Source organism: Lepidochelys kempii, chromosome 6, assembly GCF_965140265.1.
Source record: "Lepidochelys kempii isolate rLepKem1 chromosome 6, rLepKem1.hap2, whole genome shotgun sequence".
NCBI lineage: Eukaryota > Metazoa > Chordata > Testudines > Cheloniidae > Lepidochelys > Lepidochelys kempii.
In genome coordinates this window covers 63,730,466-63,751,405 of record NC_133261.1, presented here as the reverse complement: position 1 = coordinate 63,751,405, position 20,940 = coordinate 63,730,466, and the positions used below count along the sequence as shown (strand labels likewise).

The window sequence follows — 20,940 nt, the reverse complement described above, 5'->3', positions numbered from 1 at the left end:
CACACAGCAGCTGTAACAGCTTTAAATGCTAATATATAGATGGTCACCAGAAAGCTTCTAATAGTGTGACATGTATTATTCTGTAAACAACATTCTCGTTGAGGCTTTCCAGTATTATTCCTCTCACACTGTTCCCTGATAGCACCCACCTATGTTAGTCCAGCAGCATCAGAGGCCAAATGGGGAATATTTTACTCCAGGAGTCGCACTATATTATCCTGAAACCTCAAAATATAACCCAAGGTCTAGTCTCTTCTGGCTCTGTTTGTCTAGGTCCAGGGGATTTTTCCAAATCTAGGTCAGCATAGAATAGTGGCAATTCAAGCTTAATGTCTTCGCAGATAGAACTGATGAAATATAAGGCTGTACATTTGATCTTTTACCAGGGTCAGTGAAGATGTGTGACTGTTTAAAAGTCTCAGGAGGCTGAGAGGCTCATGTGCTTTGCTAATGATAGTGAGTCTCTTTCTATGGCCTAAAATGAAAATGGGAGAATTGGCAAAAACAATGGATTTCCTAACACCTTTTTGGCAATATATATTAGATATGTATTATATGAGGCTACAGAGGCTTTATTACAAACAAACTAACCAACCAACCAGCCCGGCACCAGCTTTAACCACAATTTAGAATTCTGAACTACCTAGTTTGTAAACAAACCACACTCAATAGTTCTTGAGACAAGGAGCTGAGAAAAGACTCCATAGTCTTGGATTTGCAGAAAAGAATTCTCTGCTCCCAGAAGACCCACATTTTTCAGTGTCTCCACAGAGCACAGTACCAGCACTACAGTGAAGTAGTGGTGAGGCAGAAGCAGTACAGTCTGTGTGTTTATATATAAAACAAGCATATAAAACATCCTGCATCACTTCAGAATTCCCATATGCAACATTTAGACAACAAGGAGCATTACAACCTAGATCCTACTCCACCCTTCTCTTATTTAAAAGCTCCTTGTTGTACCAATATGGGTCACGTGAATTCTGAAGTGAAGTGAAATGAAATGCTTAATGAGCATATCAACAGCCAGAATGTCCGTCCATTTCCCAGCTGCTTCATAGCAAAGCTGGTGTCTGAGCTCTGGCAACATATTTAGGGCTCTGCACGTTTTTGAATGCATTGATTTTTTTCCTGTGATTTCCAGCATAGAAATATCTGTTGCTAATCAGCAGTAAGCTTTCAATTCTGGTTAAATTCACTAGCAATGGTAAGCACTGATTTAATTAGGGTTGATACTACTTCTTTTCCCATATCCAACTATTCAATGGTTTATATTAGGTTTTAAAATAGCATCTCTACCAAAACAGAACATGTAGCATATTTGGCACAAGGTAAATTCCATCAGGGCCAAAAAATTTAAAATATTTCTTACCCTGGTTTCATAAAAACTCTGCCAAAGTGAATCTGTGCATGAAGGTCAATGTCCAGCACCTGTTTAAGATAGTCCTGTTTACATTAAAAAAAGAAAAAATATTAAATTAAAATCAAAGTTGTTTACAGTGGTTTACAGTATCAAAGATGTCATGTACATGGAGGGCCTGTTTAAAGTGTTATAAACCAGTAGGGAATTTCCAGTACTAGAAAGGAGCAACTTGCAGAAAGATGGGTGCGGAAGAGGGAGCTATAATTCTTTTAGACTCTGAACATGCAATTGACTCAGGGTATGTCTACACTACGAAATTAGGTTGATTTTAATAGAAGTTGATTTTTAGAAACCGATTTTATACAGTCGATTGCGTATGTCCACACTAAGTGCATTAAGTCGGTGGAGTGCATCCTTACTACCGTGGCTAGCATCGATTTACAGAGCAGTGCACTGTAGGTAGCTATCCCACAGTTCCCACAGTCTCCACTGACCACTGGAATTATGGGGTAAGCTCCCAATACTTGATGGGGCAAAAACATTGTCGTGGGTGGTTTTGGGTACATGTCATCATGCCCTCGTCCCTCCCTCCGTGAAAGCAATGGCAGACAATTGTTTCGTGCCTTTTTTCCTGGGTTACCCATGCAGACGCCATACCACGGCAAGCATGGAGCCTGGTCAGCTCACCGTCACCATATGTCTCCTGGGTGCTGCTGGCAGACATGGTACTGCATTGCTACACAGCAGCAGCTCCTTGCCTTCATGGCAGATGGTGCAGTAGGACTGATAGCCGTCATACATCTCCTGGGTGCTCCTGGCAGACCTCAGTGAGGTTGATCAGGGGTGCCTGGACAGACATGGCTATCCTCCTCTTAGAGCACCGAATGGGAGCCAGAGACTCCAGGTCATTCTCTTCTTTAAGTTTCGTCTCATGGAAATTCAGTCCTGCCCGGAATATCATGCGAGCTGGAGGCTTCTGCCTCAGGCTGCTCTCCCAGCTGGCAGCACCGCGCGGTCGCACCTACCCCAGCCCATCCCTTGCTCCCACGGCTCATGAAGCCTGGACAGTAGTAAGGAGCAGTTCAACTATAGGCTGAGCAAGTGCAGAATGGTGGTAGAATGTGCCTTTGGACGTTTAAAAGCTCACTGGTGCTGTTTGCTGATGAGGTCAGACCTCAGCGCAACCAACATTCCCATTGTTATTGCTGCTTGCTGTGTGCTCCATAATATCTGTGAGAGTAAGGGGAAGATATTTATGGGGGGGTGGGAGGTTGAGGCAAATCACCTGGGGGCCAATTTTGAGCAGCCAGACACCAGGGCAGTTAGAAGAGCACAGCAAGGTACGCTGTGCATCAGAGAGGCTTTGCAAACCAGTTTCATGACTGGCCAGGCTTTGGTGTGACAGTTGTGTGTGTTTCTCCTTGATGCAAACCTGCCCCCTTTGTTGATTTTAATTCCCTGTAAGCCAACCACCCTCCCCCCTTTGAAATAAAGTAACTATTGTTTTGAAACCATGCATTCTTTCTTTATTAATTAAAAAAAAAATTAGATAATGGACAAGGTAACCCGGGTGGGATGGGGGAGGAGGTAAGGACAAGGCCACATTGCTTATTGTAGCCACGCTAAAAATCAAACTGTTTGAATGATAGCCTTCTGTTGCTTGGACCATCCTCTGGAGTGCAGTGACTGGGTGCCCGGAGCATCCCCCACCATGTTCTTGGGCGTCTGGGTGAGGAGGCTGTGGAACATGGGAAGGAGGGTAGGCGGTTATACAGTGGATGCAGCGGGGGTCTGTGCTCGTTGCCTTTCCTGCAGCTCCAACAGACGCTTCATCATGTCCGTTTGCTCCCCCAACAGATGCTTCATCATGTCCGTTTGCTCCCCCATTAGCCTCAGCATTACATCCTTCCTCCGTTCTTCACGCTCACTTAATTCTTTCCTGGCCTCTGCCACATGCGTTAAGCTGTGCCCTTTCAGTGCGGGAGGACTGCATGAGCTCGGAATACATGTCATCGCGAGTGCGTTTTTTTCGCCTTCTAATCTGCAATAACCTCAGGGACGGAGATGATAGGGGGAGCGTAGAAACATTCTATGCTCTGCTATTCTCAGTGGACTGCATGGTCACCTGTACTGCTGAGTGTTGCTGAGTTCACCATGCTGACCAAACAGGAAATGAAATTCAAAAGTTCCCGAGGCTTTTCCTGTGTACCTGGCTAGTGCATCAGAGTTCAAAGTGCTGTCCAGAGCAGTCACAATGCACTCTGGGATAGCTCCCGGAGGCCAATACTGTCGATTGGTGTCCACACTACCCCAAATTTGATTTTAGCGCTACTCCCCTTGTCAGCGAGGAGTATAGAAGTCAATTTTAAGAGCCCTTTAGGTTGACGGAATGGGGTTGGTTGTGTGGACGCAGTCATTTTTAGATTGACCTAATGCGGCTAAATTCGACCTAACTCCGTAGTGTAGACCAGGCCTCAGTGTGGATACAGGGATCCTTGCACAGTCAACTGCAGTACTGGCATCTTTAAAGTGTCCAAAGATATTTAGTCACTACAGGAAATTTTTAATGCCAGCTTGTGAAATCTTGTGCATATATTCCAAAGACAAAAACATTTTTCTTTATAAGTCAGGGCTAAGACTCAAACCCAATAAAACTACTTTTCTTTGGAGACTGGAAATTAGCTACTAGTGGAATTCAGTGATCAGCAGTACCTTTCAGAACTAGGATGCATTGTAGACCTCAAAGTCTCTCAAAAAGTCACTGTAGTTCTTTGCAGTGTTATTGTAGCCATGTTGGTCCCAGAATATCAGAGAGAAGAAGTGGGTGAGGTAGTATCTTTTATTGGACCAACTTCTGCTGGTGAAAGAGACAAGCTTTCAAGCTTAAAGCTTGTCTCTCTCACCAACAGAAGTTGGTCCAATAAAAGATATTACCTCACTCACCTTGTTACTATAGTTTTTGTAATTTCTTGGGGACGTATAATTCACAGCTATAGGTTATTTAACTAAAGTTTCTCTAGAGGGTAATTAGTGAGCCTCCACTTCTTGTGTGTTGGTTCAAGTTAAATTATTTTGGATCAACACAATCAATCCATTAGTTCAAGAAGTCCAGAATTCCTTATGCTGTCTCTCTGTTGATAATAGCTGTGCTCACAGATGTGTAGATGATCTTGTAGTGAGATGTCAAATGCTCATCCTAGAAGAACTTACACTGCTATCAAAAAACGCCCACATGAGAAAATTGAGTATCATAACTGAAAATAACAAGCCTATATAAGTTTGTTTCTACTAGACTCCATGCATCTTAAATTAGGTTATCACCTGCTAGAATTGTCAGTAAAGAGAGGCTTTAGAAGCAATGAACCTGAAGTCCCTACACAGATTTCTGACTTTTTCTTAAATCTATTTTGTCCAAAGCTGTGACCCTTTTTCTACCATGACACAAATTCTTGATTGTTGACTCCATTCATAGATTCATAGATATTAAGGTCAGAAGGGACCATTATGATCATTTAGTCCAACCTCCTGCACAACGCAGGCCACAGAATCTCACCCACCCACTCCTGCGAAAAACCTCTCACCTATGTCTGAGCTACTGAAGTCCTCAAATCGTGGTTTAAAGACTTCAAGGAACAGAGAATCATAGAATCATAGCATCATAGAATATCAGGGTTGGAAGGGACCCCTGAAGGTCATCTAGTCCAACCCCCTGCTCAAAGCAGGACCAATTCCCAGTTAAATCATCCCAGCCAGGGCTTTGTCAAGCCTGACCTTAAAAACCTCTAAGGAAGGAGATTCTACCACCTCCCTAGGTAACGCATTCCAGTGTTTCACCACCCTCTTAGTGAAAAAGTTTTTCCTAATATCCAATCTAAACCTCCCCCACTGCAACTTGAGACCATTACTCCTCGTTCTGTCATCTGCTACCATTGAGAACAGTCTAGAGCCATCCTCTTTGGAACCCCCTTTCAGGTAGTTGAAAGCAGCTATCAAATCCCCCCTCATTCTTCTCTTCTGCAGGCTAAACAATCCCAGCTCCCTCAGCCTCTCCTCATAACTCATGTGTTCCAGTCCCCTAATCATTTTTGTTGCCCTTCGCTGGACTCTCTCCAATTTATCCACAACTCTCTCCAATTTATCCACAATCCTCCAGCAAGTGACCCGTGCCCCATGCTACAGAGGAAGGCGAAAAACCTCCAGGGCCTCTTCCAATCTGCCCTGGAGGAAAATTCCTTCCTGACCCCAAATGTGGCGATCAGCTAAACCCTGAGCATGTGGGCAAGATTCACCAGCCAGATACCCAGGAAAGAATTTTCTGTAGTAACTCAGATTCCACTCCATCTAACATCCCATCACAGGCCATTGGGCCTATTTACCATGAATATTTAAAGATCAGTTAATTGCCAAAATCATGTTATCCCATCATACCATCTCCTCCATAAACTTATCGAGTCTAATCTTAAAGCCAGACAGGTCTTTTGCCCCCACTGCTTCCCTTGGAAGGCTATTCCAAAACTTCACTCCTCTGATGGTTAGAAACCTTCATCTAATTTCAAGTCTAAACTTCCCAATGACCAGTTTTTATCCATTTGTTCTTGTGTCCACATTGGTACTGAGCTTAAATAAGTCCTCTCCCTCTCCGGTATTTATCCCTCTGATATATTTATAGAGAGCAATCATATCTCCCCTCAACCTTCTTTTAGTTAGGCTAAACAAACCAAGCTCCTTGTCTCCTTTCTTAAGGCAGGTTTTCCATTCCTCGGATCATCCTAGTAGCCCTTCTCTGTACCTGTTCCAGTTTGAATTCATCCTTCTTAAACATGGGAGACCAGAACTGCACACACTATTCCAGATGAGATCTCACCAGTGCCTTGTATAACAGTACTAAAACCTCCTTATCTCCACTGGAAATACCTTGCCTGATGCATCCCAAGACTGCATTAGCTTTTTTCACGGCCATATCACACTGGCGGCTCATAGTCATCCTATGATCAACCAATATTCCAAGGTCCTTCTCCTCCTCCATTACTTCTAATTGATGCGTCCCCAGCTTATAACTAAAATTCTTGTTATTAATCCCTAAATGCATAACTTTACACTTCTCACTATTAAATTTCATCCTATTACTATTACTCCAGTTTACAAGGTCATCCAAATCTTCTTGTATGATATCCCGGTCTCTTTCTAAATTGGCAATACCTCCCAGTTTTGTATCATTTGCAAACTTTATTAGCACACTCCCACTTTTTGTGCTGAGGTCAGTAATAAAAAGATTAAATAAGACTGGTCCCAAAACTGATCCCTAAGGAACTCCACTGGTATCCTCCCTCCAGCCTGACAGTTCACCTTTCAATATTACTCGCTGTAGTCTCCCTGTGAACCAATTCCTTATCCACCTTTCAATTTTCATATTGATCCCCATCTTTTCCAATTTAACTAATAATTCCCCATGTGGCATGGTATCAAACGCCTTACTGAAATCTAGGTAGATTAGATCCACTGCATTTCCTTTGTCTAAAAAATCTGTTACTTTCTCAAAGAAGGAGATCAGGTTGGTTTGGCACGATCTACCTTTTGTAAAACCATGTTGTATTTTGTCCCATTTACCATTGACCTCAATGTCCTTAACTACTTTCTCCTTCAAAATTTTTTCCAAGACCTTGCATACTACAGATGTCAAACTAACAGGCCTGTAGTTACCCGGATTGCTTTTTTTACCTCTCTTAAAAATAGGAACGATGTTAGCAATTTTCCAATCATACGGTACAACCCCTGAGTTTACAGATTCATTAAAAATTCTTGCTAATGGGCTTGCAATTTCATGTGCCAATTCCTTTAATATTCTTGGATGAAGATTATCTGGGTCCCCCAATTTAGTCCCATTAAGCTGTTCGAGTTTCGCTTCTACCTCAGATATGGTACTATCTACCTCCATATCCTCATTCCCATTTGTCATGCTACCATTATCCCTAAGATCCTCTTTAGCCTTATTAAAGACTGAGGCAAAGTATTTGTTTAGCTATTGGGCCATGCCTAGATTATCCTTGACCTCCACTCCATCCTCAGTGTTTAGTGGTCCCACTTCTTCTTTCTTTTTTTTCTGCTTATTTATATGGCTATAGAACCTTTTACTATTGCTTTTAATTCCCTTTGCAAGGTCCAACTCTACTTGACTTTTAGGTATATTAAGTCCTTGTCTTTAATTTTCCATCTAAATTCTCCTTAAGATGTCCTCAGATATTTCATGTACACTACCAAGAGTCCAATAAAAAAGGATGGGATGCCTCAAGGAACTGGTAATGAGATACGGAACCTTTCAGCTTTAGACTGCTGTCTCAAATCCAGTCTCGATGAGGAGTGATCAGAAATTGCTGGCATCCAAAGGCTGTTCAGATGCCTTTGTGAAAAGAGGTGGTAGTCTCAATTCAGTTCCTCATGGCCATGTGTCTGCATGACACCACTGTTCTAAAAATTCATGGATCGATCAACACTTTTCTTTCTGATCACTGTTCCAGGGCCAGTGACTGTGGACTTTAAAGGGCCTGAAAGTAATTTTTATTGGTCCAACAAAATGCTTCTAGTTCTCCCTTTATGCAAGATACTAGACCTTTGAAGTGAGGATCTGCTCAGAAAACTGATTCTAAAAATGGAACCATTGAGCTTACTGTTTATCATCTGTCAGTGACTCCATATAAAATCTGCTCTGTTACACCTAGATAAATGTTTATTTTAACTGCCACTCCTGCAAAAACAACCTGGGATAAAAAAGTCATTTTGAGTTTTTTCCTTCTCCTATGTCACCAGAAGTTTTAAAGGTTCTGCAGGCCCATTTATCCCCTTTGTGACACCTGTCTTCACTGATTTTGCACAGGTGCTACCAACTGCAACTTAGCAAACAATTCTGTTGATGATTCACAAGCAGGCAAAGAATCTAGTTCACTGTCTTTTATGTGTGCTGTCTCTGCAGAGGTAAGAGGAATAAAACACAACAAAAACTATTTTAAGGTCAGCAGATATAGTTCTGATACACTCAGAGAACAAATCTTTCAGTAAGAATGAGCCAGTTTTACACATTCACTTGCAGAGTAGCTTTCACTGCTACTACCCACGTTTTACCTACTCTATGGATAAAAAGAAGTCTTCAGTCTTCAGATGCTGTCAATTCAGCACCTTTCACCAGCACTAAATTTATATGATCACTCCTTAAATGAAAACTAGATACAACAAGATTTTGGAAAGTGCTGATTCCAACACCACTTAGAATCTTCCCAGAAATATCATACACCCACTACAGTATTGAAACAAAAGCATAAAAAAGGACAATATTAAAAAATATTTTTTTAATTAATCCAGCAGCGCTGGGTCCAGGGACCTGGGATGTCCTGGAAATAATCATGAATACATTTGCAGTTGCCATCAGGAACTCCTGACCTCATGCCTGGTATTCTTATTGCAATGTAGCAACCATGCTTCAGCTTATACCTTTTCACCCATGGACACGCCTCCTGATGTGATAATAACATCCGCACGGCTGATACCCTCATTCAGTGCATTCAGTAAATCATCTGGGCTGCAAGAAAATCAAAGCAAAGAGATTAATGGCCAGAGAAATATTTTTAGGTACTGCATAAAATAAAACATGAATAGATCTTTGCACACATAAAATATGAGGTAATCATAAAATCGTAGGACTGGAAGGGATCTGAAATGGTCATCTAGTCCAGCAGTTCTCAACCTTTCCAGACTACTGTACTCCTTTCAGGAGTCTGATTTGTCTTGCATACACCAAGTTTCACCTCACTTAAAAACTACTTGCTTACAAAATCAGACATAAAAATACGAAACTGTCACAGCGCACTATTACTGAAAAATTGCTTACTTTCACATTTTGTCTGTATGAAATTTTAGTTTCTACTGAAGTTGCTAGTGCTTTTTATGTAGCCTGTTGTAAAACTAGGCAAATACCTAGATGAGTTGATGTATCCCCTGGAAGACCTCTGCATACCCCCAGGGGTACGCGTAACCCTGGTTAAGAACCACTGATATAATCCAGTTCCCTGCATTCATGGCTGGACTAAGTATTATCAGACTAGGGGTGGGCAAACTTTTTGGGCCACATCGGGGTGCAAAACTGTATGGAGGGCTGGGTAGGAAAGGCTGTGCCTCCCCAAACAGCCTGGCCCTTGCCCCCTATCCAACACCTCCCACTTCCTGCCCCCTGACTGCCCCCCTCAGAATCCCCAACCCATCCAACCCCGCCTGCTCCTTGTCCCCTGACCGTCCCCTCCCGGGAACCCCTGCCCCTAACCATGCCCCGGGACCCCACCCCCTATCTAACCACCCCCCATTCCCCATCTCCTGCCCCCTCCCCAAACCTCTGCCCTATCCAACCGCCCCCTGTTCCCCATCCCGACCGCCCCCCCCACAACCTCCGCCCCATCCAACTGCCCCCTGCTCCCTGACTGCCCCCCAGGACCCCCTGCCCCTTATTCAACCCCCGGCTCTGCCCCCTTACCATGACGCTCAGGGCAGCATGTCTGGCAGTCGTGCTGCCCAGCTGGAGCCAGAAACGCTGCTGTGCTGCCGTGCCCTGCAGGAGCACGCAGCCCCGCCTCCCAGAGCGCTGCCCGCATGGTGGCATAGCTGCGGGGGAGGAAGAAGAGCAGGGGAGGGGCCAGGGGCTAGCCTCCCCGGCCAGGAGCTCAGGGGCTGGGCAAGACGGTCCCGCAGGCTGGATGTGGCCCGCTGGCCATAGTTTGTTCTCCTCTGATCTGCACCATCTCTGATAGGTGTTTGTCTAACCTGCTCTTAAAAATCTCCAATGACGGAGATTCCACAATCTCCCTAGGCATTTTATTCCAATGCTTAATCACCCTGACAGTTAGGAAGTTTTTCCTAATGTGAAACCTAAATCGCCATTGCTGTAATTTAAGACCATTGTTTCTTGTCCTATATTGAGGTTAAGGAGAACAATTTTTGTCCTGCCTCCTTGTAACAACCTTTTATGTTTTTGAAGACTATTGTCATGCCCCTCTCAGTCTTCTCTTCTGCAGACTAAACAAATCCAGTTTTTTCAATCTTCCCTCGTAGGTCATGTTTTCTAGACCTTTAATCATTTTTGGTACTCTTCTCTGGACTTTCTACAATTTGTCCACATCATTCCTGAAATGTGGCACTCAGAAGTGGACACAATACTACAATTGAGGCCTAATCAGCACGGAGTAGAGCAGAACAATTACTTCTTGTGTCTTGCTTACAATATTCCTGCTAATACATCCCAAAATTATGTTTGCTTTTTTTTTGCAGTAGTGTTACACCATTCTCTGTTTTCTTTCATAAGACTGCACTCCCTTCTTAAGTAGATTAGCCACTTTTACTCATGAGCAAGTGATCTAATCAAACACCACGTAATTTGATATAGTTCTGGCCAAGTGGTCTATTGATACAGTTCTTGCCAAGAGGTCTATAGGATCATTGGTAGAGGTATATAAATGTGCAGGACTAGAGCAATAGGGGGCACTACAGGTTAGGACTGAGGTGTACTGGCAGAGCAGCATAAGGGGATCTAGCACTGGAAAAGCAAAATTACCTTCAGGTTAGGATTTAGGTGTATTGGAACAGTTGTTTGTGGGAAGTTTGCAAAGTGCCTGACTACACTTTGCCAGGCTCTAGTCCATGCTATTAGTCTCCCATTGTCATGAGCAATAAATCCATTAATAAAGATAAAAAAAGGTGAGAGTGATCCCTTTGCTTGGTCCTCAGCACATTGTCTAAAGTCAATCCCAATTTCCAAGCTTTTTTGCTAGTTTTATTCCACAGTCAACCAAGGGAAAGTCGGGCTGTCTCCCAACATAACATACACTAGAATAGACACAGGTTCACACGCCGAGCGCTTCAAACAGATAAATACTTTGCATCCTATGTTGAAGTAGAGATTCAGATTGATGTAGAATCAGGAATACACTGTATTTAATGGTGAAAATAATGTAAATGGGCCTAAGTAATGAAAGGACCCTTAATAACATATCTAACCAATCCGTTCTTCACTATCATGCTGACATCTTATTTTTTTAAAAATAAACATTTATTGTTAAGTGTCAGAGTAGCAGTCGTGTTAGTTTGTATCCGCAAAAAGAAAAGGAGTACTTGTTGCACCTTAGAGACTAACAAATTTATTTGAGCATAAGCTTTCGTGAGCTACAGCTCACTTGATGAAACTTATGCTCAAATAAATTTGTTAGTCTCTAAGGTGCCACAAGTACTCCTATTTATTGTTAAGTATCCAAACTTTCATCTTCAAATCTGAGTGACATGGATTAAAATAACTTCCAAGTTCCAAACCATCTATCCTTTCTTCTGTTTATATAGTTGTACACCAGAGATGCTAGGATGCTGTTGCAAACTGCTGGAGAGCCACAATGACTTGCTACCCACCAGTCATTACATACAACTGAAGGGTAGACCCATACACTGACTAGGAAAATTCACAGGCAATACTGTTTGGTGTGGGTGGAGGTTGGGTGTGCAGGAAAATGGTTAGGGGCTGATAAATAACAGACATTGGTAATAAAGAGTTGTACTTTGCCAATATAGGGGGAACATTAACTGAAATAACCAGCCCTTCCAGTATATGGCTGACTCCGATTATGAGCAAATTAGTGTATCTTCCAGTACATGGTATTACGTCAATTGCCCCTTATAGTACATAGTAGATAAAACACAGTGGCACTGACCAAAACCCCCCTACAAAGTTTACATAAAATAAACACTAGAATAATTTTTCTCCAATATATTACATTCAAACTCTTTCCCCTTAAACTTCTGCAGACATATGATACTACCCACTCCATTTTTCTGGTGTTTTGTTTATGTAGGATTTCCATTCAACACTCCATAACAAACTGTAGTGTTTAGCAATCTTCAGCATCAGATTTTTCATCTGTTCTGTCCTCATGTTCAAAAGCATAAATTTAGAGCAGGTGTTCCCAAATAGTTTCTGTTTCTGACCCCCCCAAACTACCCACATTTTCCTCCCAAGGCCATGTTTCCCAGAATTCATTCAATGTTACACAGAAAAGACCAGAAATGCAGTTCTCTTGCTCTTCTGTACCCACAACTTTGGCTGCTTTCCCCTTTCAACAAAGGTCTCTGTAGCTGCTCACCTTCGCATTCCTCCCAAAGTCATGAGGGGCTGCTGATCTCTTACTGCCCCAAATGTCTTTGGGGCTAATGATGGAGCTCACAGCAGACCTTCAGCCTCAGACCTCCTCCTTCTCCCTGCAAACCATGGCTGGAGCAGCTCCCCAGTTTTAGTGCTTACAGTGTGGACACTTACTGAGCCTCCTCACTGCACAGACCTCATAGGTGGACACATGGGATATGACTATACTACAGCTGGGAGGTACAGGAATTTAAGGTGCTTTGCTCAAGGAAAGAGAAACCAGCTGGGACGAAAAAACCCCACAAAAAGACAAAATCTCTTTGTTTTAGTTAAATAGAATCTGTATGATTTAAGAATTGTGAGTGGAGGATTTTGATCTCCGTATAAACCCCTCTTACTATTTCAATTTCACATGGTGGCCAAGATTTCAAAAAATAGGAGCCTAAAGTTAGTCTCCCAAATCCATATTTAAGTGCCTAAATAAGAAGCCTGAATTGCAAAAGTGATCAGCTTCCAGCAGCACTCGTTGAGATTAATGGAAGTTGCTGAGTTGTCAGAACTTTTGAAAGTCAGGTCACATATTTAAGTACTTTAATATGGAACTGGGAGTCTAAATTAAAGTTCCTATTTTTGAAAATCTTGGTCAGAATGTCTATACTGCTCTCTAATGGATATTGTGCTTTGTCTTGACTTATGAATTGAAATATTAATTGTGAAATCACACCAAGATTATTTAGCCTGAGTTATCTGCAAACCAGCTAATGAAATTTGTCTATCACAGTTATGAAGCCTTTATCTGTGTAGAATCCAGCCCGGGGTGGGGGCAAACTTTTTGGCCCAAGGGCCACATCGGAGTTGCAAAACTGTATGGAGGGCTGGGTAGGGAAGACTGTGCCTCCCCAAACAGCCTGGCCCCTGCCCCCAGCCGACCCCTCCCACTTCCCACCCCCTCGCTGCCCTGCTCAGAACTCCTGACCCATCAACTCCTTGTCCCCTGACCAGCCCCACCCGAGACCCCCCCCCCCGACGCTAACCACTCCCCTGGGACCCCACCCCCTATCCAACCCCCCCCGCTCCCTGTCCCCTGACTGCCCCGACCCCATCCACACCCCCATCCCCTGACATGCCTATCCAACTGCCCCTGTTCCCCATCCCCTACCTGCCCCCCATAACCTTCACCTCATCCAACTGCCCCCATCCCCTGCCCGCCCCCCGGGATCCCCTGCCCCTTATCCAACCCCTTGGGCCCGGCCCCCTTATCACGCCGCTCAGAGCAGCACATCTAGCAGCTGCGCCACTCGGCCGGAGTCAGACACACTGCCGTGCTGACCTGCAGAAGCACGCAGCCCCCGCCACCCATAGTGTTGCCTGTGCAGCGGCATAGTTGCGGGGGGAAGGGAGGGAGGGCTAGCCTCCCCGGCCGGGAGCTCAAGGACCAGGCACGATGGTCCCGTGGGCCGGATGTGGCCCGCGGGCCATAGTTTGCCCACATCTGATCTAGCCTCTGAATTCAGAATTCCTATTAACATCAATTTTAGGCCATAACAGACCCTGCTCTTGCCATCTTTCTGAGTTAAACCTCAGAATCTTTCCCTTCTTTCTTTGCCCTGCACTCCCCACCCCCGGCAATATATTATCATTGTAAGAAGGCTTCTGCAAAAAAGGCAGGTTTTTAAGTAAGCTTAAAAGTGGTCATCCCTGAGCTCATTCTGATTTCCTCTGGTTTCATTTCACATATGAAGATCTGCTAAAAATGCCCTACCCTTTACTTAGAATCATAGCCCTGGTCTACACTAGGACTTTAGGTCGAATTTAGCAGTGTTAAATCGATGTAAACCTGCACCCATCCACATGATGAAACCCTTTATTTCGACTTAAAGGGCTCTTAAAATCGATTTCCTTACTCCACCCCTAACAAGTGGATTAGCGCTTAAATCGGCCTTGCCGGGTCGAATTTGGGGTACTGTGGACACAATTCGACGGTATTGGCCTCCGGGAGCTATCCCAGAGTGCTCCATTGTGACTGCTCTGGACAACACTCTCAACTCAGATGCACGATTGTCTGCCGTTGCTCTGACGCAGGGAGGGGTGACTGACGACATGGCTTACAGGGTTGGCTTACAGGGAGTTAAAATCAACAAAGGGGGTGGCTTTACATCAAGGAGTATTTCAGGCAGGACTTCACGGAGGGTTCCAATAAGAAATGGTGCACCTAAGTTACTGTTCTTATTGGAACAAGCAGGTTGGTCTGGCCTCTGATTGATACATGGCTAGATTTACCTCGCTGCACCTTCTCTGTGAGTGACTGCAGTGTGACCTAGAGGAATGAGTCCCCTAGACGGGGGCGGCGGGGGGGGGGGGGGGGTTGCAAATGAGTACAAAACGAATCTGGTCTATTTCTTGTTTTGATACACTCCATCTATCTTTTACATCTTTGGCTGGCAGCAGATGGTGCAGAAGGACTGCATGCCATCCACATCTCGTGGCTGCTCGGCAGAAGATGGTACAATAGGACTGCTAGCAATCCGTATCGCCTGCCTGCTCACCATAGGATGGTTCAATAGGACTGACTGCAGGACTAAAGATAATGACCTGATCAAGTCACTCCAAATTTAGTCCCTGCGCCCATGTCTGCCCAGGCGCTCCTGATCGACCTCACAGAGGCGACCAGGAGCATCTCGGACATGACGATGACGGCTACCAGTCCTACTGTACCGTCTGCTGCCATAAGGCAATGGGTTGCTGCTGCTGTGTAGCAATGCAGTACCACGTCTGCCAGCACCCAGGAGACATATGGTGACGGTGAGCTGAGCGGGCTCCATGCTTGCTGTGGTATGGCGTCTGCACGGGTAATCCAGGAAAAAAAGCGCAAAACGATTGTCTTCCCTTTCTTTCACGGAGGGAGGGAGGGAAGGGGGGCCTGATGACATGTACCCAGAACCACCTGTGACAATGTTTTAGCCCCACCAGGCATTGGGATCTCCACCCAGAATTCCAATGGGTAGTGGAGACTGTGGGAACTGTGGGATAGCTACCCACAGTGCAATGCTCCGGACGTCGACGCTTGCCTCGGTACTGTGGAAGCACTCCGCCGAGTTAATGCACTTAATGCACTTAGAGCATTTTCTGTGGGGACACACACACTTGAATATATAAAACCGATTTCTAAAAAACCGACTTCTATAAATTCGACCTAATTTCGTAGTGTAGACATACCCATAGAATCATAGAATATTAGGGTTGGAAGAGACCTCGGGAGGTCATCTAGTCCAACCCCCTGCTCAAAGCAGGACCAACTAAATCATCTCACCCAGGACTTTGTCAAGCCTGACCTTAAAAACTTCAAAAGGAATTTCAGCCTGGACACTGATAAAACTGATAACAGAACAAGATCCCATCTGCAAATACTCATTTCCAGGAGCCTGTGAAGAATAATGGGCCATTATGGTGGAACTAAGGAATTGCCATACTTCATTATACACATAGTCCATCTAGGTTAGTAGCCTGTCTCTAACAGTGACCACTACCAGAAGCTTCAGAGGAAAGTATCAAAACCTTGCAGGAGGCAGATGTGAGAAAATATGCCCCCACATTGCATCTCATTCTGATTTCTAATAGTCAGAGATTGTCTTAAGCCCTGAAACATGAGATTTAATATCCCTTCCAAAATATTTATCATCATGAAGGAGAGGTTACTTTCCTTGTACAGTAACTGGAGTTCTCTGACATGTTTTGTCCCTATGAATGGTCCACTTCAAGATTTGCGTGCATCCATGCTCTCCTGATTGGAGATTTTGTCAGTAGCGTCCATGAGTCTGTGCCTGAGCCCTACATATCCTCATGCCCTTGTAAGAGGATATATAGGGATAGGTGGACCTGCTGCCGCTCCAGTTCCTTTTCGACCATGAAGCCCACAAAAAATGACTCAAAAGTAGAGGGGAAGGCAGGCAGGTAGTGGAGAATCTGTAGGGATAAACATCTCAAAGAACGCCAGTTTCTGAACAAGTTAAGTAACCTCTTTTCTTTTTATTTGAGTAATTGTTCCTATAAGTGTGCCACATCAGGAGATTCCCAAGCAGTACCTCAATTATGAAGAAGGATGCTGAAGAGACAGATGCAATACAGACTATAGAATAACCTCACCAAAGGCCATGGCAGCTCTAGAAGCATGCACAATTGTATAGTGCTCGGAAAATGTGTGCACTGAAGACTAGGTGGTGGACTTTGAAAATGTCCAAGATAGATCTGGTCTTCAATAAGGCCACAGGGGTAGACTGAGCCGTGGTGGAATAGGCAGTCACCCTAAATGAAGGATGTGTATCTGCGGCATTGTGACAGCTCAAGATGCATCTCGAAACCCATTTTCGCAATCTTAGGGTTGACATTGGGTGTCCTTTCAATTTTTCCAGATGGAAGTAAAGAGTCTGGGAAAAGCCCTGAAAGGCTTAGTCCTATCAAGGTAAAAGGTGAGAGCTCTTCTTACATCCAGTGTCTAGAGACTGGCTTCTCTCTCTGGTGGAGTGAGGTTTGGGTCAAAACACTGGTAGATGAATGTCCTAATTAATGTGAAATTATGATGAAACTTTTGGTAGAAAGCGAGGGTGGGGATGTATTGTCACCTTGTTGCCATAAAACATCCTGTACAGTGGGTCAACCAAAAGAGTCCTACCCAACTCTTCTGGCGATGGGGATGGCTATGAGGATTTAAAAGAAAAATGAAGGAGAGAACAACTCCCCATAGGTTCAAATGGCAGTTTTCTCTTTGAGATCACACTGTGGAGGAGGTTTTTTGATGGGAAGAAAAGGTTAAATAGACCCTTAATGAATCTCACAGTGGTCGTCTGAGCAAAGACTGAAAATGCCTTGATGTGGGGAGGTGAAAGGCTGCAGTGGCAGCCAGGTGAACCTTAACTGAGCTCAGAAGTAAACCCATGGTTTTTAAATTTTGCAGGAAATCTAGAATGTGTGTGAGGAAACACTTGAGAGAAGATATGGATCATTGGGCACACCACACTTGAAAACATTTCAATTTCTGAAGGTAAGTTGTCCTTGTGGCGGGTTTTATACTATTCAGCAGAACTATCTGAACCTCTGCAGAGCAAGCCTGTTCTATGCCAGAGAGCATACGGAGCCAGGCTTTGAGGTGCAATGATGAGAGGTTGGGGTGGGTCATGGTGCTGAACTCTTGAGTCAGAAGGTTCACTGTCAGAGGAAGACAAACAGGTAGCTTCAGGGATAGGTGAAGTAGATCTGGGAACCAAACAAGTGTTGGCCATTATGGTGCTATAAGAATGGACATCAATCTCTCTTGTTGCAGTTTGTTCAGGAATTTGAGGAGCAATGGCATTGCAGGGTAAGCATAAAATAGGACACATGGCCTCAGGAGAAGGAGGGCATCTCCGAGCAAGTTGCGACCATGTTGACTCCTTGAGCAGAAGTGCTGGCACTTCACATTAAATGGTGTTACGAAGAGATGGAAATGGCTGCTCAGGCAGTCTGCTATGGCGTTCTGTAGCCCTGATAGAATCGTAGAATCATAGAATATCAGGGTTGAAAGAGACCTCAGGAGGTCATCTAGTCCAGCCTCCTGCTCAAAGCAGGACCAATCCCCAACTAAATCATCCCAGCCAGGACTTTGTCAAGCCTGACCTTAAAAACCTCAATGGAAGGAGATTCCACCACCTCCCTAGGTAACGCATTCCAGTGCTTCACCACCCTCCTAGTGAAAAAGATTTTCCTAATATCCAACCTAAACCTCCCCCACTGCAACTTGAGACCATTACTCCTTGTCCTGTCATCTGCTACCACTGAGAACAGTCTAGATCCATCCTCTTTGGAACTCCCTTTCAGGTAGTTGAAAGCAGCTATCAAATCCCCCCTCATTCTTCTCTTCTGCAGACTAAACAATCCCAGTTACATCAGCCTCTCCTCATAAGTCATGTGCTCCAGTCACCTAATCATTTTTGTTGCCCTCTGCTGGACTCTTTCCAATTTTTCCACATCCTTCTTGTAGTGTGGGGCCCAAAACTGGACACAGTACTCCAGATGAGGCCTCACCAATGTCGAATAGAGGGGAATGATCATGTCCCTCGATCTGCTGGCAGTGCCCCTACTTATACAGCCCAAAATGCCATTAGCCTTCTTCGCAACAAGGGCACACTGTTGACTCATATCCAGCTTCTCGTCCACTGTAACCCCTAGGTCCTTTTCTGCAGAACCGCTGCCTAGCCATTCGGTCCCTAGTCTGTAGCAATGCATGGGCTTCTTCTGTCCTAAGTGCAGGACTCTGCACTTGTCCTTGTTGAACCTCATCAGATTTCTTTTGGCCCAATCCTCTAATTTGTCTAGATCCCTCTGTATCCTATCCCTCCCCTCCAGCGTATCTACCACTCCTCCCAGTTTAGTGTCATCTGCAAACTTGCTGAGGGTGCAGTCCACGCCATCCTCCAAATCATTAATAATCATCATTAATCGCTGAGATCTCTATGCAGTAGGATATGCAGCAATTCCGTAATTTTATGGACTCTGCATATAAAGCCTGGGATCTTGCACCTCCTTGGTGATTTATATAATAGATTGCAACTCTGTTGTCTAGCATTACTGTGAGTGGCTCCTGATGCTGGTTAGGAAGTTGCTGCAAGCATAAAGGACTGCTTTGAGTCTGAGAATGCTGATATGGAAAGACATTTTTTGGGGGGTCCATTTGCCTTGGGCTGTGAAATCCTGGAATGAGCATCTCACCCTAGAATGGAGGCAGTGCTTTTGATGATCTTTGTGGTGGAAGTATGTACGAATGGAATTCCCACACAAACCTTCAGGGGATCCTTCCACTAGCTGAGGCGGTCAAGGAACCTCACAGGTATTGACACCTGCTTGGACACGTTGTGCTTGTTGTGGGTGTAGGCAGACCTGAGGTAGGTGTGGAGACATCACAAGTGTAGTCTTGCCAGGGGTGATACAAACGTACATGCTGCCGTCTGGCCCAGGCATTGAAGACAAATAAGACAGAAGAGTAACAAGCTGGGTCAGCTAGTAAGCTGACACTGATTTTCCATCTCAAGACACAGGTGATGGAGAAGGAACTGGAGTGGTGGTGCAGGTCCACCCCTCCCTGTATATCCTTGCATCAGAGTATGAGGGTGTTGGGCACAGGCTGGACCTGTGGACACGACTGACAAAATCTCAGATCAGGAGGGAACAGGCACATGCACAGCCTGACATGGAGCACCCGTAGGGACAATAACTTGAAGAAGAATTACGAGTCTGGATATTCTTGAGATCCATATGAATATACAATCACGTTAGAATCTTGCTAAATTCTTGAGGCAATGAGTTCCAGAGTCTAGTTATGCATTATTGAAAAAGTATTTCCTCTGATCAGTTGTGGATTTGCCACCTTTTAATTTCACTGAAAGTCTTCTTGCTCTTCTTTGCACAAGACAGGGAGAATAGACGTTCCTGGTCTACCTTCTCTCTACCATTCATTATATACTTTTAGCATGTCCCCTCTTATTTGTCTCCATGCTGGTGGGAATATTCTCTCTGGGAGACTGGATGGCTCCAATGGAGGGTAATAGGCTGCGGACAGTCATTTTTATTCAATTTAGGTTAGTAATAATCAAAAGTCACCAGTATCTGACGGCTAGTCCAGGCTATAGAAAATTAGCTATGTTAGTTTTGTGCCTCATGGATAGATAGCCACATCACAATACCCACTACATTAGGCACTAATTGGCCACCTTGCTGGTGGTCTCAGCAAACAGACCAAAGAAATCAGATGACAGGCTTCATAATTAGTGATTCACTTATTGTGTTTATGATCTTTAGTATTTTTTTAAACATGACATTTCTTTAATCTCAGTATTATTTTCCAGAGACTCACTGTAGGAAGAAGGACCTCTGTGGTTCACAAAGAAAACCCATTGATTAAAATTACATACTATAATCCTGTTCATCACCAGTCCAATTTATTCAATATGTACAACAATGGAACCAAAACATGACATAATTAGGCATAAAAAAACCTTCAACTTTATATTGTCTGAAACTTGCTTCTCATCTCCACTACAGGACTCTGATAAAGCCATTCACATATCTGCATCCTCTAGAACATACACACTTTTTCACATTCTGCTACACACATTACAAGCCTCTCTGTACTTTTCATGGGAAACAGTGTGGTGGTGGGAAAACATGTTGGTATAAAGACTCTCCATATTTGAGGAGTCTGATGTGATGCAACTAAAAGACAGATATTGAAAAATAAAAACAAACTCAATTCCTAATTCTGTCTCTAATACACCAGCAATCTTTTTCTTACACACACATTTCAGTTTTCATTTTTGACATGTTGAACAACTATCTGAGGATAATGACTAACATTAGTACTGATGCTACTATGTGAATTGGGAGCATG

At 44.1% G+C, this 20,940-nt stretch overlaps 1 protein-coding gene across 21 annotated transcripts in view; it reads right to left on the bottom strand.

Moving 5' to 3' along the window:
* Positions 1 to 20,940, bottom strand: part of GPHN (gephyrin) — a 590,200-nt gene that overhangs the window by 9,688 nt on the left and 559,572 nt on the right. For all 21 annotated transcript variants that reach the window (XM_073348352.1, XM_073348355.1, XM_073348358.1 and 18 more), the window contains 2 exons: positions 8,846 to 8,933; positions 1,373 to 1,446 (listed from right to left, as the gene is read on the bottom strand). In XM_073348352.1, the coding sequence (XP_073204453.1) occupies positions 1,373 to 1,446; positions 8,846 to 8,933 (162 nt within the window). The remainder of the gene's footprint in view (positions 1 to 1,372; positions 1,447 to 8,845; positions 8,934 to 20,940) is intronic.